The sequence below is a fragment of the Salmo salar genome, chromosome ssa11, assembly GCF_905237065.1.
Source record: "Salmo salar chromosome ssa11, Ssal_v3.1, whole genome shotgun sequence".
In the NCBI taxonomy this organism is placed as follows: Eukaryota; Metazoa; Chordata; class Actinopteri; order Salmoniformes; family Salmonidae; genus Salmo; species Salmo salar.
The window spans coordinates 27,363,590-27,391,587 of record NC_059452.1 but is presented as its reverse complement, the minus strand read 5'-3'; the positions used below and the strand labels follow the sequence as shown (position 1 = coordinate 27,391,587).

Sequence of the window (27,998 nt, the reverse complement as noted above, 5' to 3'; positions counted from 1 at the left end):
GTGGTATGTAGATAATTCCCTCTCTATTGGAATAATTTGTTGTGGGAGTAGTCTTGGGTATATTTTTTCCATACCTTGCTTCACATCTCAAACATAAACATACTTCAATCATAAACAATCCTTTCAGCACCTTCTCAGTACTACATACTCTACACACAGTGAACAGTAGACCCCATCCACCCCCCTTTCACTCTCTAGCCTTCCACTGTAAGAGAACTTGCCTTGTTCCGGCAATTACTCTGCATCACCCCTCTAATATAGAGCCAGCCACCATTCCTTTATCTCATATCAATCAGTGCTTCATTCAAATGGCTGACATGCCCTTTAACAACCAGACTATAAAGAACCTTTTACATGGTTATGTATTGTACATTTCTATACATTTGTTGTGATGCAATTTATTCCTCTCATATTGTTATTTTTTATGATAAAAACAGTGTGGCTAAAATTAGCCCTCTAGAAAATAGAAAATGGTGCACGAGAATAAACAAGGCAGCGAGTGGCTCCGTTAGTGAGGATGGGTTATTGGCTGACTTGCCTCTTCTCATGGCGGCCCATTAAAAGTGGTAATGTCTGCCCGCAGCAGCGCCTGGGGGAACAGAAGGAGGCCATGAAAGGCATATTTCACATGCATCAGACACTGGAATTAAATAGACCAATGTTCCCTAAAAATACTGAAGTACATCTCTTTCTGATGTGCGTCCCGGGCAAAAATTCATTGATCTTGGAATGTCCCTTGGCAATTATAAAATATTAAATCCAAGTCACACTTTTCGGCTCCAGCTTAATTTTTTTTTTTTCTCGCTTTTCCACTGCTCTCCCATTTGATCAATTTAAATGGAATGGATGGAAATAAAAACAGACTGCACTAATAATAATACCATGCTCAGAACTGGACGTCCTTGTTAGGTTCCAGTGTTGTTTCTTCCTTCTTTTTCCCTAGATATTCCTGGACATTAAACAAGCGATATCTCCAGCAAAAACAGAACGGTCTACACACTTCACACTAGAATACCCCCGCAGTTCTATCAAGCCATGCAAATGACTTTCATTTCACCACACTGGTGTTTGAGACGTGCGTGTATGATATATTTATTTCTAAACACAAAGTCTGCTCAGTCTCTTATGTTCCAGAACTCTGGGGACGACAATTATTTGTCAGCTGCTTTTCATTTAGGTCGGTGGCCCCGGTGCCTCCCTCCCTGTCCCCTCAGTGTCCTCTGATATTAGAGAAGGGGTCCACAGTTAATTGCCCAAATCATTAAATGTAACGTTGATCTCAGTAAATATATTCACCCAGCTGTTTGATAAAGTACACGGTTCATCAAGCCCTGCACTTGTTTGTCGTTTGCCTAATTAAGATTTAGAATCGATCATTGAGTGTCGTAATGTACAGTGTAGTATAGCCTAGCCAGGCTTGTTGTACAGAGCCTGGGTGCCTGTCTTCTTTTTCTTGGGTGTTAAGGAAAGGCATCCGCTTGATAAAGCTCTACCATTTAGCATACTGACTGCAATGGGAATTAGACATCCTGTGCTAATTAACAAGCCCAATTAACTGTGAAATTCAGGCGTTTTTGACAAATAATCTCAGCAGAATTCAGACATCATCACCCTAGACGGTATCATCATCTACCTCTCAATGAAGAGAAAGAGAGGGAGAATAAAAGACTTGTGATTTTGGAGAGGTGCTCGACAATTGTTTGTTTTGCTCAAAGGTAATCATTTGTTGTAGAACCCCATAGGTTAAGTTGTTATTCGTCTAGTATATCACATTACAAAGGTTTTCATAGTCTGTCAGGTGGGTTGGATCAATGTAGCACACTTCCTTAAGAGGGCCACCACATACGTTACTGAAAACGTCATTTCTATTGGATGATGCTTTTTTTATCTGGTTGAATAGCCTAATTGCCGTTCTAGAACTGAGAGAAAAGAATTCAAATAAACAGACTGATTGCTCCTATTTCTGAGTGAAGCATTAACAAGCCAGAGGGAGCGTTAAGTCTTTGTTCTCTGAGGAGAAGTACGGTACAACAGAGCTTTGTTGTGGTTGGAAATGGTTGGAGTGAGATCAGCTGGCCAACATGTAACTAACTAACCCAAGGCTCTCCTGACCAGTTCTTACAAGTTCATTTACTGTTCACACGAAACAAAGAATTGTCATCGCCCGAGAGAACTTCGCTCTGTGGCTTTTGTGTCTCATTCCCATTTTGATTCATTATCACATGTATTTTTTAGATTGCATCAATTATGTATTTGTTGGACTAATGAACACTCTCTCGACTGATAGAACTTTGGGAGTTTGAGTTGTGAGTGTGAAGAACCGGATTTGGTCTGCCCAGATTGCGTCAGTGCGGCTGATTACATGTCAGTTGAGAGCAATAGATGTGGTCTTGCTGCAAGGCTTGGTGGGTCTTTGTCAGTGTTTATATAAACCCACAATGAAGGAGAGGGAGCCAGGGGAAGTAAACATACCTTCTGGGTCAGACTGGATTACTGTATGCACTGTGTGTGTGTGTGTGTGTGTGTGTGTGTGTGTGTGTGTGTGTGTGTGTGTGTGTGTGTGTGTGTGTGTGTGTGTGTGTGTGTGTGTGTGGTCCCCGGTTGAGGGGCTGACCCGTTGACAAGCATTAAACAGGCCCCTGCTGGCTTTATTACCTGTCAATTACATCCACTCTGCTGTCTGACAGAGGACACTACTACGGTGTAAACCAGGCACATTACATCCACTCTGCTGTCTGACAGAGGACACTACTACGGTGTAAACCAGGCACATTACATCCACTCTGCTGTCTGACAGAGGACACTACTACGGTGTAAACCAGGCACATTACATCCACTCTGCTGTCTGACAGAGGACACTACTACGGTGTAAACCAGGCACATTACATCCACTCTGCTGTCTGACAGAGGACACTACTACGGTGTAAACCAGGCACATTACATCCAGTCTGCTGTCTGACAGAGGACACTACTACGGTGTAAACCAGGCACATTACATCCACTCTGCTGTCTGACAGAGGACACTACTACAGTGTAAACCAGGCACATTACATCCACTCTGCTGTCTGACAGAGGACACTACTACAGTGTAAACCAGGCACATTACATCCACTCTGCTGTCTGACAGAGGACACTACTACGGTGTAAACCAGGCACATTACATCCACTCTGCTGTCTGACAGAGGACACTACTACAGTGTAAACCAGGCACATTACATCCAGTCTGCTGTCTGACAGAGGACACTACTACGGTGTAAACCAGGCACATTACATCCACTCTGCTGTCTGACAGAGGACACTACTACAGTGTAAACCAGGCACATTACATCCACTCTGCTGTCTGACAGAGGACACTACTACGGTGTAAACCAGGCACATTACATCCACTCTGCTGTCTGACAGAGGACACTACTACGGTGTAAACCAGGCACATTACATCCACTCTGCTGTCTGACAGAGGACACTACTACAGTGTAAACCAGGCACATTACATCCACTCTGCTGTCTGACAGAGGACACTGCTACGGTGTAAACCAGGCACATTACATCCACTCTGCTGTCTGACAGAGGACACTGCTACGGTGTAAAGCAGGCACATTACATCCACTCTGCTGTCTGACAGAGGACACTGCTACGGTGTAAACCAGGCACATTACATCCACTCTGCTGTCTGACAGAGGACACTGCTACGGTGTAAAGCAGGCACATTGCATGGCGCTGTGCTCACGGTGATTTGGATGCTGTGCAGTAGCAGTTTAACAGGAAGTCTACCATTGACTGGGAACACAATGGCTTTGGGTGTGTTTGAATATCAGGCAGCGCTGGAGGTGTTAGTTGGCAGGGCGGGCGCCGGTGGGCACTCCCGCAGCCGCCCGCCCCTGGTGCAGGAAGAATGAAGCACTTCCTTTTATATGATATGTAATTATTATGGCAGACAAGGGTGTGGGTTTAATACCGAGTCAATATGTAGATAAGGTTTTATACATACACACAGTTAGATTAGCTGCCTGAGAAGACAAAATGCTGTTACTGTAGAACAGGTTGCCAAACGCTGTGCAGGTATACTGAGGAAGCCTTTAGGGCCACTGCAGGAGAAATCTTTTGAAAGAAATGAAGCTTCCAGTGGACGTGAAGAGGGCTGGGGGGGAGTGTGAGGATGAGTCCCAATAACTGAAGACAAACTGGGAGCTGCACATCTCTTCTTAACCTTTGACCCTGTGGGGGTCTCTCCTAATTGGCCTGAATGGAGCCTAGACTCATCCCCTAATCGCCTACAGTATGCTTCTCATACTCTAGAGCACTGTTCACTTTTTTCCACCTAGTCCCACAAAGCTGAACACCATGTCAAGAAAATAATGATTTTTAAATTAGATGGAAAATGTGCTGTAAATGTCCCAGGTTTGACAACCCCTTTCAATATGACACCCAGACTTGGGTAGGTAGGTCAAACATGCACATGGAGTTGCTCTTTAGAAATTAACTCCTCAAGTTTCAGTTGGTTCTTTCTGGGGCATCTATATAAAACATGAAGATCATCTCTGTCTGTCCCCTGCAGACCCAGGATGTTAATCAGAGCTGCTCTTCAGACGTAACCTACTCCCCCTGCCTTTAATGATACACTGTAGCTACACGCTTTATACACGCTTTTCATCAGGTGGGGGTTGGTGACAGGAGCAGTACAGGGACAGAGCGTACGACGGCTAAGGCGATAGTTTGCAAAAAAGGACCCATTTATTTGAGATCAAGGACCTGTTTAGAGTTTGAACCTCCACTGGAAAACTGCTCTCTAATATCTCAGTGATCTGCATAAGCAGTCCCTTGGTGCACTGGGTTACATTACATGTTCCTTGGAAGTGAAAAGTGTCGCTTCTCGTATGTGGTTTTATGGGAAAACATTGACAGTTCTGGGTAGATGGGTAGAGTGTGGTGCTCTGGGATCTACTCGTGTGCCTATAGTTTCCTTCCCATTACACTGTGAAGTCAGGATCTATTAGTACCACAGTACGATGCTCTATAGCTCTCTAATGTTGGCCACCATTACGCTAGCCTACTTTGTTCTCCCCAATTAGGCCATTTCTGTCTGGGGCGTGTTCAGTAATGTGTTCAGTGTCTGGTCATCCTTTATTCTTTCCTGAGTAGCTTCTTTGTTTTTGTTCGCTGGTTCCTGTCCCTTCCTGTCCAAGTTTAGGAGTGATTCACTTCAACAAAGGCATCGGACCACAGCCCTCATTTGACATCTTTCTTAAAGGCCCAATGCAGCCATTTTTATATCAATATCAAACAAATTCTGGATAACAACATACTGTCCCTTAAAATGGAAAAAAATTGCTTTTTAGCAAAAACTTTCTCACGCAAGAATTTTGCTAGTACAGTCTGGGAGTGGTCTGAGTGGGGAGGGGAAAACTTAAAACAAGCTGTTATTGGCAAAGAAGTTTGGAACTGTCTTTCTTATTGGTCTATTAATCAATTTACTGAATGGTGATGTCATCATGGAAGCCGAAACTCCCGCCCTGTGTAAATTGTATTTTCAACCAACAATTATCACATTTTTTCACTCTTTCACAGTGTTAGCTTCATCTGGTGTTGTACAATATAATATAAAATACAGGAAAAACTGCACTGGGCCTTTAAAAGTAGCTAACCATCAGTTGAAAAACACCCCAACCAGTGCCTTGGTTATTTACTCAGTCACCACCCTCTCATTCAACTTGAATAAAAAATTTAAAACAGCAAGAAATGACACTGCCACACCATTTAAAGTGTGTAAAAACCAACAAGGGCTCATTAGCAGAGTACTTCTGAAGACAAGCATTCTGACTTGAGACTCATTACACTTTCCCCATTTTAACTCTAATTGGGTTCATTTTATATATGAAACGCCCTGAATATTTAATGCAGAAAAAGTTTGGCACAACTGATACTTTATGAACAGCAGTTCTGAAGATACTTGCTCCGATACATTACCCAGGTTATCAAGCATGTACAGTATTATCCTATTAGTAGTCTGTTGTGTTGCTCTAGATAGAACTTCAGAATGGGTTGCTAGGATGGATGGTGGTTCCATGTTCAACAGTTTAATAGTCTTATTGTTTAAATGTCCATGTCTTTTAATGTTAAAAGACAAAGACATTTCATGTTGGGTCTAATCAATTTGATTTAGGTAATAACAGCTCTGTTGTTGTACCACTGACAAACAATAGAGCTCATCTGACCATCAACCCCACAATGCTATTACCAACTTTAACATTGAGGATATAACCTAGTTAATATATTAAAGTCTCTTCATTTGGTAAGATAGTCACCTAGTCCAGCTAAGAGCAATGCAATTAAATATTAAAAAATGTGTTATGTTTTTTGTTTTAGTTTCTGCCATCTCCGACTCGCTCCTCAACCAAAATCTTTTGTTTCTCTGAGGTTGGAAAATAAAAAACAGCCCAGATTCTGTTTCCAGGCAGGGAAGTTTGAAGTTCTTTGTTTGGAAGGAAGGTTCCGGGTGCTGCACACTGTTTAGCTTGGTGACCCTGTGACTGTCTTCTGAGGAGTTGTATGAGCAGCCCTCCAGAATACTGCTTCAGGTTCAGCTTTCATCTTAGCAGTAACCTGTGGACTTTGAAACTCAAGGCGATGGAATTGCAGCTTTGTCAGTACACTACTAATTAGAAAATTCCTGACCTAAAGCAAGATGTTTTAATTATGTGTTGTGTCAACGAGTTTGCAGATTTAATCCATGGTTGGTACACACTCAAGTGTACCTCGAACTGTGTTGTTGTACTCACACCGTAAATCAACTGTTAGGGATTTGTTTTAAGGCTCTTTTTCCCTTTCCCTCTCTATCTGCCCCTATAACCTTCTACCTTCTCATCCTCCATGTTTGTTTTAAGCCATCACATGCTTAAGTAGCCAAACTAGATGGTGAGTTAATGTGTTAGCTCGTGAAAAAGCTGGTCTGATTTGCGTTGGTTTGTGTTGTGTGTGAGGCTGAACAGTGTGACAGCTAGGCTATAGAGCTGTAGCTGGGTGTAGACTACAGCGCTGGTCTGTTGCTGTGAGTCAGTGTGAGGAAAGCCAGGAAAGGGTTAAACAGAAATTGAGTGGGGATGCTGGGGGCAGCAGTGCTGCAGAACATAGCAGTGTTCGTGCGAAGGCAAGTCATTTCCCGAAACACTGCAGACACATGGCCTGCGGCGCTCTGAAACCTTTGGAGACCAAAATGGCTTGCAGGAGTTAGAAGTAATAAGGTGTTTTTTTGCCTTCTTTCTCCTTGACTGAAATTCTGCACGGTTGCTATGCATTATTGCCATGGAGCTGGGTAGCAGTTTTTATGTTTTATGTGGGTATTAAGATGCTCTGCAACTGGCATTTTTTTGTGGATTTGTTGTTCTTTTATCATGATCAGAATCCCAGACCGGAATCTTTTTCTCTCGTATTTGTTCAGGACAAAGGGAAAATATGAGACCCTTAAAATGACTATATTTACCTAACATGGTTGAACATGCCCCCTCACTCTCTCTCTCTCACTCTCTGTCTCTGTGTCTCTCCCTCTCACTCTCTCACTCTGTTTTATGATCATTGTCATAGTGCTTTCCTGCTGGTGTATGGTTTCCTACAGAATAGGACCTCTCTATGAGCCCTGACCCTGCACAAGGTCAGATAAAGGGCAATCTGTGTACGAGTCTGAACATAAACCTGCAGTATTAGTCCAGTCTTCCTCTGTCCTCTCTCCCATCCTGACCCCCTGATTACCAGCAGACTGAACCAAAGCCTTTTCATCCCCTGCCCTGGTTGTGTTAATCTTGGCTTGCCTTCTCTTTGTGGTTCAAAGAGGGGCTCCGGCATATAATCTGGTGTATGGTACATCTGTGAATTATTATTCTAATTCTTTTTACGTTTATTAGAGCTGAATAAACTCCACATCAAATACATCACTTGGGCGATGTCAAAAGGCCCGGGGCAAATCAGCCGACATCTGTTAACTCTTTCAAAATGGCCTCATCCAGCATGTCTGTGGGCGTATAGGGGAGAGAAAGAAAGAAGGATAGAGGGAGAGAGAGAGATGGGAACAGAGAAAAGAGTGGGTGAGAGAGAGGGAGGGAGAAAGAAATGGAGGGAGTGGGAGAAAGAGAGGGAGAGAAAGAGAAAGAGAGAGAGGGGCTCTGTTGCTGATTAATGGCTGCCGTAGGAGAGAGGGAGAGGCGGTTGGGCAGACGGAGAGTGCAGACCGAGCGTGGAGAGAGAGGGACTGCACTCCCACGGCTGGGCTACACACTATAAACAGAACTGAGGGAGGGAGGGAAGAGAGGAGGAGAGGAGCGTTCCCTGGTTGAAATGCAGCGTGGAGGTGAACATGTGGGAAAGCTTTGTGTTCCTGGCACACTGTCAGTCAGTCAGTACGGTGGTGATGGGAGGGCCTTTTCCTAACTTCACAGAGCAGGGCGGCGGGCCGGGCTCTTTGACTAAGAGGGACTAACACACTAACCCTTTCAGCACCGTCTGACCACTGGTCCCCCATTAGATATTGCAGCCTCCTCTCCTCCCAGCCCCCTGTCTGCAGCCTCCTCTCCTCTCTACAGAGTGCTGATCCAGCACTATTGGCTCTGCTGGGCCAACCAACCCAACCCTCTCTGTGCTGTGTAGAGCTGTGTGTATGCCAGGAAAAGTGGACCATTAACCCTCAGCCCTAAGGTGTGACCTGAGCCAAATCCAATATTGGCTCCAGCATCAAGGCCCAGTGCCACTCAAGTTCAAAGCTGCTGATCAGCAGAAAGACCCTAAACAGTAAAGGACCAAATGCTAATTCCTAAGACACCTAGGAGCTTCAACACCACCAGACAATTAGCCAGGAGAGGAGAGGAGAGGAGAGGAGAGGAGAGGAGAGGAGAGGAGAGGAGAGGAGAGGAGAGGAGAGGAGAGGAGAGGAGGGGAGGGGAGGGGAGAGGAGAGGAGAGGAGAGGAGAGGAGAGGAGAGGAGAGGAGAGGAGAGGAGAGGAGAGGAGAGGAGAGGAGAGAGAGGGAGGGGGAGGAGAGGAGAGGAGAGGAGAGGAGAGGAGAGGAGAGGAGAGGAGAGAGAGGAGAGGAGAGGAGAGGAGAGGAGAGAGAGAGAGAGAGAGAGAGAACATACATTATTAATCAAAAGTAAATTTAGTAAAGTGGGGACTAATCGTGGCTCTCTCTGCACCCAAGGTTGAACAGTAGATTAGGGAAGATAGAAAATATTGAAGGTAGACTGACCTGAGCTCAGTATTTCCTTACTGTGGAAGAAAGAAATCCTCCCTTTATGGTATAGATACTATCCTATGGTAATGAGTGAATAACACAGCAGTGTATGGAAGACAAATATCTAAATGATGGTAAGCATCCTCTTGCTGTCTTCCTGATCAGTTTGTGTGCTGAAATATGTAGGCGCCATAATGATACTGATTGTACACTATGCACATCATGTTAGTTGTATTGTACATGCACATCCACGCTCCCTGGTCTCTCCCAGCCAGGGTGAACTGCAGTGTGTCTATCCCATTGGCACAATGTCATGTAAGAGTGTGGAGGTGAGGAGGTAAGGGCTGTAGCCAGTGTTAGCGGACTGGGGCCCTTCTCTAGAGTATCCAGTCTCTATAGTCACCTCTCCTCTCAGCCCCCTGTCCTCTCCTCAGGTTCTCCACAGCTCTGTTTGTCTGTGTGTCTCAGGGCGCCAAACAACTGAAACGTCTGAAAGGATGTATCGAGGTATCCCTGTGTGTGTTGCAGGATGGATATGTCATGTGACATAATGCCTCGCAGCACCCATCACAGATAAAATGACAGATGCTGCTTTTTGCCTCGTGGATCTTTCTCAGCAGCAAAGACGATTTTGCAAAGACGAACTCTCTCTGTCTCTCTCTCTATCTCTTTCTCTCTATCTCTCTCTCCACGGTGACCTTACAAAGCGTGCCATTCTGCCGTTCATTTAATGTCAGACACCCTTACTATATAATTGCTGTTGACGGGAAAAGCGTGGTGTTTTGACTTCTCGCCTCTCCTTATATCTGACACTCAGCCATCTGCTTTGTTTTGTGTTTGTGAGTGTATTTTCCTATTTCCCCCCTTAACATGAGTCAACATGCATTTGAAAGAGGGATTGGTCTCCATAGATACAGACAACAACAGACCGTGTGTTTGGGTTGCTGGCAGGTTGCAGAGGCTTATTAAGATGAGGGGAGGGGAGGAGGAAGAGAAGAGGCTGCCTGCGACTCTGCTGCGTTAGCTAAGTGAAATCAGCTTGGCTCGCTGGCAGCAGGCTGACCTTTCTCCCTGTATTTGGATCACTTACCCAGGCTGAGGCTCGCCATGAACCGGGTCCCCACAGGAGCTGAGTGAGGCATTCTGGGAGCTCCAGACCACGAGGCCAGGAGGCTAGTAGTGATGTCCAGGGCTACTGCCCATCCCCACCTCCCTCCTCACCCCTCCATGCCAGCGGCCACCCGCCCCGTCTGTCCAGGTGGATGGATGGCTTTGATTGGTGGAGTGTGTTGCTGTGTCGCAGGGCGGTGGGGTGAGTGGCAGTAATTGGCATGGCAGCGGGCAGGCCCATCTTTCACGTGTGGTCAGTCGTGATTGGCCTGATGAGCCAGGCAGGGTGAGGGTAGGGGCGCTCCTTCCCAGTGAGGACCCTGGGGGCGAAGGAGACAGACGGAGGCCTGTCCCGTGTGCACCTCCACCCCGACTGGCCCTCCCGACTTGTCAACATCACTGACAGGAACAGATGTGTGGAGGGAGACATGGAAGGGACAAATGGAACTCTATTCCCTATAAAGAGCACTACTTTTTTCCAGAGCTCTATGAGTACTATAGTGCACTCTATAGGGAATAACTTTTGACCAGAGCGCTATGAGTACAATCAAATTGTATTAGTCACATGTGCCGAATTCAACAGAATTCAACCTTACAGTGAAATGCTTACTTACGAACCCCTAACCAACAATGCAGTTAAAAAAAATATGGATACGAATAAGAAATTAAAGTAACAAGTAATTAATGAGCAGCAGTAAAATAACAATAGAGAGACTATATACAGGGGGGTACTGGTAGAGAGTCAGTGTGCGGGGGCACCGGTTAGTTGAGGTAATATGTACATGAAGGTAGAGTTATTAAAGTGACTATGCATAGATGATAACAACAGAGTAGCAGCGGCTTAAAGGGGGTGGGGGGGCAATGCAAATAGTCTGGGTAGCCATTTGATTAGATGTTCAGGAGTCTTATGGCTTGGGGGTAGAAGCTGTTTATAAGCCTCTTGGACCTAGACTTGCCGCTCCGGTACCGCTTGCAGTGCGCTGGCAGAGAAAACAGTCTATGACTAGGGTAGCTGGAGTCTTTGACAATTTTTTGGGCCTTCCTCTGACACCGCCTGGTATAGAGGTCCTGGATGGCAGGAAGCTTGGCCCCAGTGATGTACTGTGCCGTTCACACTACCCTCTGCAGTGCCTTGCGGTCGGAGGCCGAACAGTTGCCATACCAGGCAGAGATGCAAGCAGTCAGGATGCTCTCGATAGTGCAGCAGTAGAACCTTTTGAGGATCTGAGGACCCATGCCAAATCTTTTTAGTCTCCTGAGGGGGAATAGGTTTTGTCGTGCCCTCTTCACAACTGTCTTGGTGTGCTTGGACCATGTTAGTTTGTTGGTGATGTGGACACCAAGGAACTTGAAGCTCTCAACCTGCTCCACTGCAGCCCCATTGATGAGAATGGGGGTGTGCTTGGTCCTATTTTTCCTGTAGTCCACAATCATCTCCTTTGTCTTGATCACGTTAAGGGAGAGGTTGTTGTCCTGGCACCACACGGCCAGGTCTCTGACCTCCTCCCTATAGGCTGTCTCGTCGTTGTTGGTGATCAGGCCTACCACTGTTGTGTCGTCGCCAAACTTAATGATGGTGTTGGAGTCGTGCCTGACCGTGCAGTCATGAGTGAACATGGAGTACAGGAGGGGACTGAGCACGCACCCCTGAGGGGCCCCTGTGTTGAGGATCAGCGTGGCAGATGTGGGGGCAGCTCGTCAGGAAGACCAGGATCCAGTTGCAGAGGGAGGTGTTTAGTCCCAGGGTCCTTAGCTTATTGAAGAGCTTTGAGGGCACTATGGTGTTGGAACGCTGAGCTGTAGTCAATGAATAGCATTCTCATATAGGTGTTCCTTTTGTCCAGGTGGGAAAGGGCAGTGTGGAATGCAATAGAGATTGCGGCATCTGTGGATCTGTTGGGGCGGAATGCAAATTGGAGTGGGTCTAGGGTTTCTGGAATAATATTGTTGATGTGAACCATGACCAGCCTTTCAAAGCATTTCATGGCTACAGATGTGAGTGTTACGGGTTGGAAGTCATTTAGGCAGGTTACCTTCGTGTTCTTGGGCACAGGCACTATGGTGGTCTGCTTAAAATATGTTGGTTTTACAGACTCGGACAGGGAGAGGTTGAAAATGTCAGTGAAGACACCGGCCAGTTTGTCAGCGCATGCTCGCAGTACACGTCCTTGTAATCCGTCTGGCCCTGCAGCCTTGTGAATGTTGACCTGTTTAAAGGTCTTACTCACGTCGGCTGCGGAGAGTGCGATCACACAGTCTTCCGGAACAGCTGGTGCATGCATGTTTCAGTGTTATTTGCCTCGTAGCAAGCATAGAAGTAGTTTAGCTCGTCTGGTAGGCTCGTGTCACTGGGCAGCTCTCGTCTGTGCTTCCCTTTGCAGTCTGTAATGGTTTGCAAGCCCTGCCACATCCGACGAGCATCAGAGCCGGTGTAGTACGATTCGATCTTAGTCCTGTATTGATGCTTTGCCTGTTTGTAGGTTCGTCGGAGGGCATAGCGAGATTTCTTATAAGCTTCCGGGTTAGAGTCTGCTCCTTGAAAGCGGCAGCTCTAGCCTTTAGGTCAGTGCGGATGTTGCCTGTAATCCATGACTTCTGGTTGGGGTATGTACGTACGGTCACTGTGGGGACGATGTCATCGATGCACGTATTGATGAAGCCATTGACTGATGTGGTGTACTCCTTAATGCCATCGGAGGAATCCCGGAACATATTCCAGTCTGTGCTAGCAAAACAGTCCTGTAATTTAGCATCTGCATCATTTGACCACTTTTTATTGATCTAGTCACTGGTGCTTCCTGCTTTAATTTTTGCTTGTAAGCAGGAATCAGGAGGATAGAATTATGGTCAGATTTGCCAAATGGAGGGCGAGGGAGAGCTTTGTAAGCGTCTCTGTGTGTGGAGTAAAGGTGGTCCAGAGTTTTTTCCCCTCTGGTTGCACATTTAACATGCTGATAGAAATTTGGTAAAACGGATTTAAGTTTCCATACATTAAAGTCCCCGGCTACTAGGATCGCCGCCTCTGGGTGAGCATTTTCTTGTTTGCTTATGACGGAATACAGCTCCTTCAATGCTGTCTTAGTGCCAGCCTCAGTCTGTGGTGGTATGTAAACAGGTACGAAAAATACAGATGAAAACTCTCTAGGTAGATAGTGTGGTTTACAGCTTATCATGAGATACTCTACCTCAGGCGAGCAATAGCTCGAGACTTCCTTAGATATCATGCACCAGCTGTTATTTACAAGAATACGTAGCCCGCCGCCTCTTGTCTTACCAGACGCCGCTGTTTTATCCTGCCGGTACAGCGTATAACCAGCCAGCTGTATGTTGATAGTGTCGTCGTTCAGCCACGACTCTGTGAAGCATAAGATATTACAGTTTTGAATGTCCCGTTGGTAGTTTAATCTTCCGTGTAGGTCATTCATTTTATTCTCCAGATTGCACGTTTGCTAGCAGAATGGAAGGAATTTGGGGTTTATTCGATCGCCTACGAATTCTCAGAAGGCAGCCCGCCCTCTGGCCCCTTTTTCTCCGCCTCCTCTTCACGCAAATCACGGGTATCTGGGCCTGTTCCCGAGAAAGCAGTCTATCATTCGCGTCGGCTTGTTAAACAAAAAAAAGGATTCTGCCAGTCCGTGGTGAGTAATCGCTGTCCTGATGTCCAGAAGATATTTTCGGTCATTAGAGACGGTAGCAGCAACATTATGTACAAAATAAGTTAAAAAATAAGTTACATACAATGCAAACAAACAAACCAAAAAACTAAATATGTTGGGACACGTAAAACGTCAGCCCTCTTCTCCGGCGTCATTTTATACTATAGTGCGCTCTATAGGGAATAACTTTTGATCAGAGCACTATGAGGACTATAGTGCACATGTCTCTGCTAGGTAAAGCCCCGCCTTATCTTAACTCACTGGTCACCATAGCAGCACCCACTTGTAGCACGCGCTCCAGCAGGTATATCTCACTGGTTACCCCCAAAGCCAATTCCTCCTTTGGTCGTCTTTCCTTCCAGTTCTCTGCTGCCAATGACTGGAACGAACTGCAAAAATCTCTGAAGCTGGAGACTCATATCTCCCTCACTAGCTTTAAGCACCAGCTGTCAGAGCAGCTCACAGATCACTGCACCTGTACATAGCCCATCTGTAAACAGCCCATCTATCTAGCTACCTCATCCCCATACTGTATTTATTTATTTATCTTGCTCCTTTGCACCCCAGTATCTCTACTTGCACATTCATCTTCTGCACATCTACCATTCCAGTGTTTAATTGCTATATTGTAATTACTTCGCCACCATGGCATATTTATTGCCTTAGCTCCCTTATCTTGCACTCACTGTATATTTACATTTTAGTCATTTAGCAGATGCTCTTATCCAGAGCGACTTACAGTAGTGAATGCATACATTTCATTTCATGCATATTTTTTTTTATTTTTGTATTTTTTTGTACTGACCCCCCGTGGGAATCGAACCCACAACCCTGGCGTTGCACACACCATGCTGGCGTTGCAAACACCATGCTCTACCAACTGAGCCACAGGGAAGACTATATAGACTTTTTGTTTTCTTTTGTTCTACTATATTACTGACTGTATGTTTTTGTTTATTCCATGTGTCGAATTGCTATGCTTTATCTTGGCCAGGTCGCAGTTGCAAATGAGAACTTGTTCTCAACTAGCCTACCTGGTTAAATAAAGGTTGAATAAAATTAATAAATAAAATATAGTGAATAACTTTTTACCAGAGCCCTATGTGTACTATAGTGTACTCTATAGGGAATAACTTTTGACCAGAGCTCTATGTGTACTATAGTGTACTCTATAGGGAATAACTGTTGACCAGAGCTCGATGAGTACTATAGTGCACTCTATAGGGAATAACTGTTGACCAGAGCTCTATGAGTACTATAGTGCACTCTATAGGGAATAACTGTTGACCAGAGCTCTATGAGTACTATAGTGCACTCTATAGGGAATAACTTTTGACCAGAGCTCTATGTGTACTATAGTGCACTCTATTGGGAATAACTTTTGACCAGAGCTCTATGAGTACTATAGTGCACTCTATAGGGAATAACTTTTGACCAGAGCTCTATGTGTACTATAGTGCACTCTATAGGGAATAACTGTTGACCAGAGCTCTATGTGTACTATAGTGTACTCTATAGGGAATAACTGTTGACCAGAGCTATATGAGTACTATAGTGCACTCTATAGGGAATAACTTTTGACCAGAGCTCTATGTGTACTATAGTGCACTCTATAGAGAATAACTGTTGACCAGAGCTCTATGAGTACTATAGTGCACTCTATAGGGAATAACCTTTGACCAGAGCTCTATGTGTACTATAGTGCACTCTATAGAGAATAACTGTTGACCAGAGCCCAATGTGTACTATAGTGCACTCTATAGGGAATAACTTTTGACCAGAGCTCTATGTGTACTATAGTGCACTCTATAGGGAATAACTGTTGACCAGAGCTCTATGAGTACTATAGTGCACTCTATAGGGAATAACTGTTGACCAGAGCCCAATGTGTACTATAGTGCACTCTATAGGGAATAACTGTTGACCAGAGCTATATGAGTACTATAGTGCACTCTATAGGGAATAACTTTTGACCAGAGCTCTATGTGTACTATAGTGCACTCTATAGGGAATAACTGTTGACCAGAGCTCTATGAGTACTATAGTGCACTCTATAGGGAATAACTTTTGACCAGAGCTCTATGTGTACTATAGTGCACTCTATAGGGAATAAGGTTATATTTGGGACGCAACCTAGAGACTACGGAGAGGCTGTGGCCACCCTTACTCTGCAGGGTATTTGAAGCTAGATACTGTCATGTATACAAAGTCTATAGGGTGAATTTGTACAACTGCACTGTAGTCTTGGGTCCTGTAAATCCATACCTTTCATATGCTTGCAATTAGGCTCTGTCTATACAACTGTATGTTTATAGAGCACTGCAATCAATGTAATTGTGGGAGGGTGTTATGGGGAGTTCCTAACGGAAATGACTGAGTGGGCATTTTGGTGGATTTGCCACCTGATGTTTTTCGTTTGGAAACGTAAACGGTTGTCTGTGATTTATATCAGGGTTCTGTATACACTCATTCTATATTTTAATATAATTCTTTGCATAGAATTGAACAAACAAGGAGTTCCTTTTCAGAATGGAAAAGTCAGCTGAAAATGTGTTCATTTCCAGGGCGACATAAAGAGCTATGAAGACAGTTAAATATGAACGATGTCTTCTCCCTCAGTCTGAGCACATCAAGATTGTTTTCATGATCTTCACATCCTGCTAGTTTAAGTGCAATGTAATGCTATACATTATTTCTTTGTTTACTAGAATGCACGTAAAGTTCTGGACTTTATTAATGAATCAGCGTTGATCTCGTTCTCTTACTCTACGAGAGGGTTTTACTTTGTTAAAACTGAAGTAAGGGCTTGTAAGTAAGCATTTCACTGTTCTATTCGGTGCATGTGACAAATCAAATTTGATTTGAATTAAGTGTATGTGCCTAATTGTTGAGAGAGGCTAGCCTATATGCAGCACTCAAATATTTCCTGTCTAACAAGGATGTGTTCATTTTTAGACATGGGAAACAGTCAAGGTATATCTTCAACAGCTTGGGTGACTTAGACACAGAGCAGTGAAGGCGTTCACAGTATTGAAAGCCTTGTCATGATTGGATGATATTGATGTTAGAGATATGTTGTCCCTTACCTACTTTACCTTCCCCTCTCTCTGTCTCTTCTCTCTCTTCTCCCTGTCTCTTCTCTCTGTCTCTTCTCTCTGTCTCTTCTCTCTCTTCTCCCTATCTCTTCTCTCTGTCTCTTCTCTCTGTCTCTTCTCCCTGTCTCTTCTCCCTGTCTCTTCTCTCTGTCTCTTCTCTCTGTCTCTTCTCCCTGTCTCTTCTCTCTGTCTCTTCTCTCTGTCTCTTCTCTCTGTCTCTTCTCTCTGTCTCTTCTCCCTGTCTCTTCTCCCTGTCTCTTCTCCCTGTCTCTTCTCTCTGTCTCTTCTCTCTGTCTCTTCTCTCTCTTCTCTCTGTCTCTTCTCTCTGTCTCTTCTCCCTGTCTCTTCTCCCTGTCTCTTCTCTCTGTCTCTTCTCTCTGTCTCTTCTCTCTGTCTCTTCTCTCTGTCTCTTCTCCCTGTCTCTTCTCCCTATCTCTTCTCCCTATCTCTTCTCCCTGTCTCTTCTCTCTGTCTCTTCTCTCTGTCTCTTCTCCCTGTCTCTTCTCCCTGTCTCTTCTCCCTGTCTCTTCTCCCTGTCTCTTCTCCCTGTCTCTTCTCTCTGTCTCTTCTCTCTGTCTCTTCTCCCTGTCTCTTCTCCCTGTCTCTTCTCCCTGTCTCTTCTCCCTGTCTCTTCTTTCTGTCTCTTCTCCCTGTCTCTTCTCTCTGTCTCTTCTCTCTGTCTCTTCTCTCTGTCTCTTCTCGCTGTCTCTTCTCTCTGTCTCTTCTCGCTGTCTCTTCTCTGTCTCTTCTCCCTGTCTCTTTTCCCTGTCTCTTCTCTCTGTCTCTTCTCCCTGTCTCTTCTTTCTCTTCTCCCTGTCTCTTCTCCCTGTCTCTTCTCTCTGTCTCTTCTCTCTGTCTCTTCTCTCTGTCTCTTCTCGCTGTCTCTTCTCCCTGTCTCTTCTCCCTGTCTCTTCTCCCTGTCTCTTCTCTCTGTCTCTTCTCTCTGTCTCTTCTCTCTGTCTCTTCTCCCTGTCTCTTCTCCCTGTCTCTTCTCTCTGTCTCTTCTCGCTGTCTCTTCTCCCTGTCTCTTCTCCCTGTCTCTTCTCCCTGTCTCTTCTCCCTGTCTCTTCTCCCTGTCTCTTCTCTCTGTCTCTTCTCCCTGTCTCTTCTCTCTGTCTCTTCTCCCTGTCTCTTCTCCCCGTCTCTTCTCCCTGTCTCTTCTCCCTGTCTCTTCTCTCTGTCTCTTCTCCCTGTCTCTTCTCCCTGTCTCTTCTCCCTGTCTCTTCTCTCTGTCTCTTCTCCCTGTCTCTTCTCTCTGTCTCTTCTCCCTGTCTCTTCTCCCTGTCTCTTCTCTCTGTCTCTTCTCCCTGTCTCTTCTCTCTGTCTCTTCTCCCTGTCTCTTCTCCCTGTCTCTTCTCTCTGTCTCTTCTCCCTGTCTCTTCTCTCTGTCTCTTCTACCTGTCTCTTCTCCCTGTCTCTTCTCCCTGTCTCTTCTCTCTGTCTCTTCTCCCTGTCTCTTCTCTCTGTCTCTTCTCTCTGTCTCTTCTCTCTGTCTCTTCTCGCTGTCTCTTCTCTCTGTCTCTTCTCCCTGTCTCTTCTCTCTGTCTCTTCTCCCTGTCTCTTCTCTCTGTCTGTTTGAGTGCCAACAGAAACATTTTTAACTTGAATTGGTTATTTAATTCTTACCAGCTACCTACAGCCGCTAGCCTTGGAGCAGACCCTCTGCTCCTCTGCTCCTCTCCTCTCTCTGTCCTCAGGTGTACATGATGTTGAGATGGATCTGTTGTCCCAGGACTCACCCCCTGTCCTCTCTCTCTCTCCCTAGGTATCAGGCAGCTCAGTGGGGTCGCCGGGTGCCGCCTCCTCCCCCTCCACGTCGTCACAGCGGCAACGTCAACGCATCACCCGCGTCAACCTCAGGGACTTCATCTTCTACATGGAGCAGGAGAGAGACACAGCCCACTCACTTCTGCTCTACCGGGCTCTGCTCAAATAGCACCCTCTCCCTCCCAGCACCCTCCTCTCTCTCCCTTACCATCTCCTTCTACTCCTGCAACGTGCCTTCAATCGGGTCAGATGTTTCAGCTCAGTGTCTGTGTTGTGATGTTGATATTAACGTAGCTTTTGATATAAAGGCGAGAGAAAATACTCACTAAAATGTATTGTATGTGTCTTTATCTGTTTTAGCTTAATGATAAATACACTGAGTACCAAACATTAAGAACACCTTCCTAATATTGTCCTTTTGCCTTTTGCCCCCAGAACAACTCAGTTTGTCGGGGTATTGACTCTACAAGGTGTCGAAAGTGTTTCACAGGGATGCTGGCCCATGTTGACTCCAATGCTTCCCACAGTTGTGTCAAGTTGGCTGGATGTCCTTTTGGTGGTGGACCATTGTTGATACACATGGGAAACTGTTGAGTGTGAAAAACCCAGCAGCGTTGCAGTTCTTGACACAAACCGGTGCGCCTGGCACCTACTACCATACCTTGTTCAAAGGCACTTAAATCTTTTGTTTTGACCATTCACCCTCTGAATGGCACACATACACAATCCATGTCTCAAAAATCCTTCTTTAACGTGTCTCCTCCCCTTCATCTAAACTGATTGAAGTGGATTTAACAAGTGACATCAATAAGGGATCATAGCTTTCACCTGGATTCACCTGGTCAGTCTATGTCATGGAAAGAGCAGGTGTTCATAATGTTTTGTGCACTCACTATTTATGTATTTAGAGTGTTGAATTTAAGGCCATGGTGATGCAAACTCCTTGGGTATTATTGGGACTGGGTTTTTAAGGAGAGATGTGTTTTTGTGTCTAAGGACCTGAGCCAGTACTTTTTCCATGTCAGTTGTAAATTTGATGTCCCAGGCGAAATTCTGAATGAACCATCTCAAAGTGATTTTCTTTAAAAGAATCATATTCTGAACTTAATACAGCCTACAATATTCTCTGAACGTATTTGTTGAACAAAGTTCAGTGAATATGGTTACACACAACTAACAATTCATAGAGTAGTCTGATTCTTTATACCAGAAAATGACCAGAGCAGCTTTTTGGAACATTTATCTTCAGAAAATGAATTATAGCAGAACAGAAATCGAGCTCTTTAAATGTAAATAGTCATTTTGAATACTTTTAAACAGCATGTATGATATTTCTACCACATGTAATGTTAATTACTCAGTACTGAGATATTCTGTAAAATCATGTGCATTGAAATTTATGTTATTTTATTTGGATCCCCATTAGCTGACGCCATCACGACAGCTAGTCTACCTGGGGTCCGACACGAAATGAAAAAGACGTTACAGACAAAAATACTTTATAATTTACATACAGTACACTTAAAAAACATGAACAAATGTAAAATACCTGAAAGGTAACATTTAACTGTCATTAGGAAAAATTGTATTCTTTGTATTCTTTCACTTTATAAACTTTGTTTTAATGCAATGCAGATAGTCTTATCCAATCCAACAGGTCAATAATTAAACAATGATCAGAGTTACCACAGTCCACCAATATGGTGGATTCTGGCATGTCACCCTCACTGAGCAATGCACAGTAGTCTCTCTGTACCCAAACTTATGGAGAGACTTGAGAGACTCTTTTTTTCCTAGATGTCCCTATAGAATTTAGATGTTGGCCATCTGTCTCATTGTTTGTGCCCATTTCCACAATACTTTAGGTTGTCTGAAGAACTTATTGTGTGAAGCCAGGCCCATACCCTCAGCAGACGCCCAGAGTGCAGTATGGTCGTTCGACAAGCAGCTCCCATCTTAGGGTTTCCTCTGTTTCACTTCAAGACTATTAACAATACATATCAGATGTGTGAGGACTGGACAGTTGTTGGAGTACAGTTTTGAGAATTCTTCATTTTAGCCTAATATTGACATTGTAATGTTTTTAGAGTTGTATGTTTTTATGTTCTCTCTAGAATGAGAGATAGGAGAGTAATGCCTCTCTGTCAGTAGCTATAGATCCTTGTCATTAGGGTCCAACTCTGCAAGGCCTCAGTGTTGTCACCTGTTTCTGACCATCCTATTATTAACATGGCCTTTCTCTTATTGGTTGGTTTTGAATACACTAGCCTCTATGCAGCTTCTGTCTTGTGTCGCTTTGTCATTTATTTGTTGAATGGGCAACATTTGAAATTAATGTGCATTGAAGATTTTTTCTAACAGCACTATTATATACTGTTTTTTTTATTACTTATACAATGAGAAAAAAACAGAACGCCGTGTTACCAATGTATAGAAAAAAATAGTTCCTGTCTCTTAAGCATCAAACAGTATTGTCAGTTGGTGTTGAAAGGGAAACGTATTTTTTAACTATTTATATATTTTTCTTTTGAGTTCTTTTTTCATTGGCATTTCATTTGCCACATTTTAGGCAATGCAATTTTATCTCAAAAGTACTTATAGTTGAAAAAATGGAAGTTTAAAAGAAGCACAAAAATACCTATTTGTTCAGTGGTTAATATTTGAATAATTATTTGTATGATTTCTGATAAATAAATAAGCAGGAGAACATTTCTACTACTTCAGCTTTTTAGCCAAAATATAAGGATTACTGATGTACCCAATTGGAAAATGTTTTAATGTATGGATAATTTGTAAATATTGTTTACAAGACCATGTGTTTATTAGGACTATGTTATTTTTGGTAAACTCTGTACATATCCTGAAAATGTCCTGTTTGTGTGAAAAACATACTTCTGTATTTGTACCTATTTTGTAAAAGAATAAATAAACTGTTTACTAAATTAAGCAGACACAGACTTTTGTGATTTGAGTACAATTTCTTTGAATATCCATAATATCCATATCCATCTGTAATATGTTTAGTAACACTTGATACCATACAGTACAGTTCTGTAGTTAAGCAGAGTAACTGGATTTGGTAGTACAGCTTTATTAAAGTACTGTACTTAAATTGTGTAGCTGTAGCTTAAGTGTTGTAATTACTGTACTATATAACAGGTTAGTATGTTAGCTACGCATAGTAGTCAGTTTCTCTTCATTATTTAAATCTAACTACAAAATCAACAGTAATGTTTTTACAAGACAGTTAGCTGTACCCAAACTGAAATTGACTAATGAAACCAACTTCATATCCATTTACTAGCATTACACATGCTAAGTACAAATTGAGTTAAGTACCAGTACTAGAGACCAAGAAGAAGTCCCCTCCGGATTCTACTGCTAATTAAGTGGCAGCATTTTGAAAAGACCAAAACGTTTAACTCGGTGCTAAACACAGGGATTTGGGAGCAGATTCTGGTGGATTTTTTTTCTAGATGCAGCAGCAGGCCCATTTGAAAGTCCCTTTGGCGCCTCAGAGTGCTGATCTTGATTTAACCCCTAACGTCCCCTACTTTACCCATGCAGGGACTAAACTGGTGCACTGCAAAGATATGTTTGTGCGGGGTCTGACATGTTTCTGGGGGATTATAGTATATTGAGAGTTCACTTCAAGTCAAACTGAAAAAGTTCATGACCACCTAAGAAACCACAAGAGATCTGTTTTACATGTAGCTGCATGAGGTGTACTGTATTTTCCCTCTTGAAAGAGACAGTGTTAGTGCAGATGAAAGGAGGAAAAAACAACACCCTATTATCCAAGAAATGACACAAAGGACAAGACAGAAGCAGAAAATATACAGTATATCCTTTTATTATCGCAAATATGCAAGAAAAATCAAATGGACACACTGTAAGTGAACACATGCCCTTTAATACCACAGTCTAATTATTAAAACATTTTAAATAATATACATTTTGTACCTTAAGTATACCCTTTTGAAATGTTTTTAATCCATATGTACACAACATAATGCTTGCAAATTGGAAATTATTTTCATTATTTTTGTTTCGTAGTGAGTGAGAGGACTTAGAGGTCTCTTTTTTAATTAGACGGTTGAGGGCTCAGTAAAAGCCAGAGTCCTGATAACAATTTAATATACAAACAATGGTACAACTGCCCTCCGGTCTCTGGACTTCACACCACACAGAGAAGTGGTAGGACTCCTTGTTAATTATGGTCTACCAACTTACTGACCACAAATTACTAAAAGAAAATGGTACACTCTCAGAAGAAAAGAGTGCTATGTGGCACCATGTGTCCCTGTAGGGGAACCCTCTGAAAAAAGGTTCCAGATAGAACCATTTAAGATCAAATAGAGCTATTTCTGGTTCCAAATAGCACCCTTTAACAGGTTCTATTTGAAATCCAGGTTCTATTTGGAACCCAAAACGGTTATATCTGGAGCCAACTTTCAGGGGGGTCTCCTACAGGGACAAATGGTGCTGCACAGCAGTCTTTTTTTCTGAGTGCATGTGTGAAAACATACAATATGTTAGAGAAAATGGCCCAATAATGTAATGAGGTATCTGTGAGAATCTGACACCTGTAAAAGGTATTGTTGAGTTGCTTTACTCTTGTGTCAACAAGGAAGTGAACTGATGAAGGTGAGCTAATGCTGCCACATACTGTAACTATTCAGAACCATTGAGAACTGAGCCGGTTACCTTCAGATGTAAAGTTGAATCTAGAGATACCAGAGGACATAAAGTAGGGAGGGAATGTTTGTTTGGTCTGGTGCGGTGCAGTCCAGTGAGCCATGGGGGTAACGTTAGGAGGGTGCTCTGTACAGAAGGGTCTGGGAATGTGATGACGCAGTGGGGGGCACAACCCTTGTCTCTACTGGCATTGCTGAGGAGCTGGGAGTGCATGGGAGCCCGGGGGACCTGCTGGGCTCTGAAGCCCCACATCCCTCAGCAACATGAAAGGCCTGGTTGGCCATTCCCTTTGAGGCGACTGGATACAAGGGCCCAGGCCAGTAGCAGGTCAGAACAAAGAGGAGCCTGATTGGGAGGGAGGCCCCCCAGGAGGTCTGTGCTGCCTTCTGGACTTCTTGGAGCTAAACTAACTAACTAACCCTGGCCATCTTTAAGAACTGAAGAAGTCCTGGGGCTTGTTTAATCAGTGGACATCCACAGAGAGGACACTGAACACTAGGACCAAGTGGAGAGTTGGTTCATGTCAAATTAGAGTACCATCCCATTTGAATTAAGATTTTTGTAATGTTTAGTGAAACACCCACCTTAGGAGGTTTCAAAACAAACTCATTAACAAGCCGGTGCTGAACCAAGATCAAAATGGGCCTCTTTTTAATCAATTATTTTGGAACGGGAGAAACACAGTTACACAGATATGACAACGTTATACTCTTTCTTGTTTCTCTCTTTGATCCACAAATGTAGAGAATCAAACCATGGAATCACAGCAGGATAGAGTAAGTGCCTCCCACTCTTTTTCTCTGTAAACAATGCTCTGATGCTCAGCTTACAGTTCATTTTAGGTTATGCTGCTGCAGACACGTGAAGAGTGATTGAAATAATCCTGCCTTAGAAATGAAATGACAGACAGTCAGCAAGACAAACATCAGGGGCTTCCATGATTGAAGTATTGAATTGAATTGTTGAAGTATTGAAGCATTCTTTCAATTGTCAGACTATTTGTACTGTGTTTGTTTGTATAAAATAGTTTTGAATTATCATAGTGATTTCTGTGTCAAATAAACAATTATGAAAAAATGAATTTTAAACTTTGTACAATCATCAAATAGGCAACTTAGCTTTATCACCGAAGCTCTCTCAACACATCAATATGTGCTAATTACTATAAACACAATGAGATAATGTGTGGGTTGATTTGGCACTGGTCATCAGGACATATACTAAGAACTTTTTTGGGGTGGCGGAAGTTTTGTAGATGATGGGTTATAAGTGCAAAGTGATCAAACATTTAGAGTACATCTCATCACAATCATGGAGATACACTGATCTACCTCAGTTCACATGTTCCTCTTCAAGTTAGGAACATTCTGGCATTCCACAACCAATCAGCAACACATTCAGAGCCTTCATATGCAATTTCATTCAAATTTTCTCATTTCACATTGCAGATCATTTTACATTTTGACTTTTAACTTTTTAATAAATATATGTACTCTCACATTGTTAATCTTATTTGATTTAAGATGTGTTTTACAGCTAATTGCGACAAAGCCAATGCACATTTTATGCATGCTACAAATGTTTCCTCTGAAAGATGTAGAAATGGCCAGGTTCCCTTGCAGCCCCATTTAAACAATGAGACCTTCTCCAGCTCTGAATGCATTACCAGCCAGACTGCTGATTTAGCCACGTAGCCTCCAGACATAATAGTGTTTCTATAGCCACTGCCAAGTCTCTCTTTCTCTCTCTCTCTCTCTCTCTCTCTCTCTCTCTCTCTCTCTCTCTCTCTGTCTCTCTCTCTCTGTCTCTCTCTCTGTCTCTCTGTCTCTCTTTCTCATTCTCTCAAGCTTTCAAACCTAATGACTTTGAATACAATGTTCATACATCCTTCATATAGGAGGGAAAAAAACATAAAACAATCCTATTAATAATTGTTTACATCATGTTGTGACAGAACAGCAAAAAAACAGAGAAAAAAGTTGTACTTTATAAACAACAATGAAAATAAGAAAGACAATCAATCGGACCTCCCTTGGCTGCGAGGCCTGGTTGCTGGCTATAAGAGCAATGTGGGCTGGATGGCTGTCACTTCCTCCTCTTCCTCTCTGCCAGCCCTGTCCCTTGTTAGGCCAGGCCTCCCTAAATAGCACCTGTCTTGTCCCCACTCAGCTGCACTGGACGGCGCACACAACACATGGGCCTCACACAGACACGTACGGGACTGGACGACACACCGCCATGCGCTGCACTGAGGGCAAGGGGGCTGTGCTCCTCACTGAGGTCAGGACACCTCTTCACAAGGGGTCAGAGAGCCTTACAACTGGAGGAAAAAGAGATCGGTCACGGTGCTTAAATGGTTCAAGAGATGGAGCTGCTGTTTCAGTCTTTCTGTTCATCATCATAGTCCTATATTTCTTTGGGTGTTATTAGTAAACAGAATCAAATCCTTTTGTTTTCTTTCTTTCCTTTTTTGTGTTTATTCTACATTCCCCTTAGAGCACTGAGTTCCTCAGAGCTGGCAACGTTATCAGGCGTCTGCTAATACTTAGGTGTTTCTTGCTGGGTTGGTTTTTGTGGTGTGACATGGAGGGATATTAGGGTTTGGGTTTGTTCTGTTCTGTCCAGTAGGGGGGTGAGGAGCCCCTCATGGCTAGTCCCTCTCCTCTCCTAAAGTCTCTCTAGTCCAGGGGCTCCTGTTTTATCCTGATGGGGGTGTTCATGGACATACTCCGCCGGTCCTCACGGCACAGCACGTACTCGCTGAACTGGGAGGAGTCCACCCCGCCGCCGCAGGACGCTGCCACACTGAAACCCTTCTGGAACAGACGCTCTAGAACCTGCAGGGACAGAGCAACAACAGAGGTTTAATCAATCAAATCTATTCATAAAGCCCTTTGTACATTAGTAGCCACAAAATGCTTTGCAGTAACCCAGACTAGACCCGAAAGACCCGAAAGTAGAAGCACAGAGGCCAGGAAAAACTCCCAAAGGGTTAACACAGACTTATCAATAATAATGACCTTGTCCACCCACCACCTCCTCATCAATCAAAGCACATTTACTGGTGATGAGTCACGTATACAGTAGCACATGTCACTAACCCAATCACATAGATGGATATGTGCCGGAGGGGCGGTCAGACATCACACTGTCTCTAATATTCATGGGGGTGGGTGGTGTTGAAGGATCTGCTGCTGAGCTCAAAGTGATGGAGGGGGTTTGGGGTGTATTAGAGAGAGTTAGCTAGGTGTGTTTGGAGGGAGCTAGCTTGAGTTCAGTATATGGAGAGATGTCTAGGGCTCCTAATTGGATTAATGAACAGTAGGGGTTGAGGAGTGAGGCTGAGGCCTGTAAGATACTCGGAGCTGTGAGAGGCTGTGAGGGGCTGTTAGGAGCTGTGAGGAGCTGTGAGGAGCTGTGAGGAGCTGTGAGGGGCTGTGAGGAGCTGTGAGAGGCTGTGAGGTGCTGTTAGGAGCTGTGAGGAGCTGTGAGGTGCTGTGAGGGGCTGTGAGGAGTTGTGAGGGGCTGTGAGAGGCTGTGAGGTGCTGTGAGGGGCTGTGAGGAGCTGTGAGGAGCTGTGAGGAGTTGTGAGGGGCTGTGAGGAGCTGTGAGGAGCTGTGAGGGGCTGTGAGAGGCGGCTGTGAGGTGCTGTGAGGGGCTGTGAGGAGCTGTGAGAGGCTGTGAGGGGCTGTGAGGAGTTGTGAGAGGCTGTGAGGAGCTGTGAGGGGCTGTGAGGAGCTGTGAGGGGCTGTGAGGGGCTGTGAGGAGCTGCGAGGAGCTATGAGGGGCTGTGAGGAGCTGTGAGAGGCTGTGAGGAGTTGTGAGAGGCTGTGAGGAGTTGTGAGGGGCTGTGAAGAGCTGTGAGGGGCTGTGAGGAGTTGTGAGAGGCTGTGAGGAGCTGTGAGGGGCTGTGAGGAGCTGTGAGGAGCTGTGAGGGGCTGTGAGGAGCTGTGAGGAGCTATGAGGGGCTGTGAGGAGCTGTGAGAGGCTGTGAGGAGCTGTGAGGAGCTGTGAGGAGTTGTGAGGGGCTGTGAGGAGCTGTGAGGAGCTGTGAGGGACCCGTGGTGAATGAGGATAGGGGGAGAATATGCCCCTGACTGGATAATGGAGCTGGAGGGAGAAAACTGAGATGTGAGAGGGATGGATGCACGTTAGTGAGGCTCAGATTTTTTTCATCTCCTGTAATCCTTCTGGGTTTTTTAGGAGAGGGAGTATCTCTAAATCCCAATGTGAGGAGTGCTGTGTATTTATATATTCCCCAGTTCCTTTAATGGAGTGTTGCAGCGTATGGAAATGAAAGGTCTCGCTCAGGGCTAGCCTCCCTCTCCTTATATTGCCAGATATGAAGCCAGAGACGAAGATCACGCAAAATACATGCGTTTCGCCTGTTGCCCCATTTAAACACACACTCGCACACACACATACACACAAGTGAGAGTGGCCTCTCTAATTGCGAGAG

General features: G+C 44.3%; 2 protein-coding genes across 6 annotated transcripts in view; one reads left to right on the top strand and one right to left on the bottom strand.

The window, feature by feature from the left end:
* The window catches only part of LOC106562390 (transcription initiation factor TFIID subunit 4), a 96,427-nt gene extending 74,629 nt beyond the window's left edge, over positions 1 to 21,798 (top strand). Inside the window, exon 14 of the mRNA XM_045689292.1 lies at positions 18,840 to 21,798. Within this exon, the coding sequence (XP_045545248.1) occupies positions 18,840 to 19,010 (171 nt within the window). The 3' untranslated portion in view covers positions 19,011 to 21,798. The remainder of the gene's footprint in view (positions 1 to 18,839) is intronic.
* An 880-nt stretch (positions 21,799 to 22,678) lies between these two features.
* Positions 22,679 to 27,998, bottom strand: part of LOC106562374 (BTB/POZ domain-containing protein kctd15) — a 29,272-nt gene continuing 23,952 nt past the window's right edge. For all 5 annotated transcript variants that reach the window (XM_014127225.2, XM_014127223.2, XM_014127219.2 and 2 more), the window contains exon 5: positions 22,679 to 26,376. In XM_014127225.2, the coding sequence (XP_013982700.1) occupies positions 26,218 to 26,376 (159 nt within the window). In that variant the 3' untranslated portion in view covers positions 22,679 to 26,217. The remainder of the gene's footprint in view (positions 26,377 to 27,998) is intronic.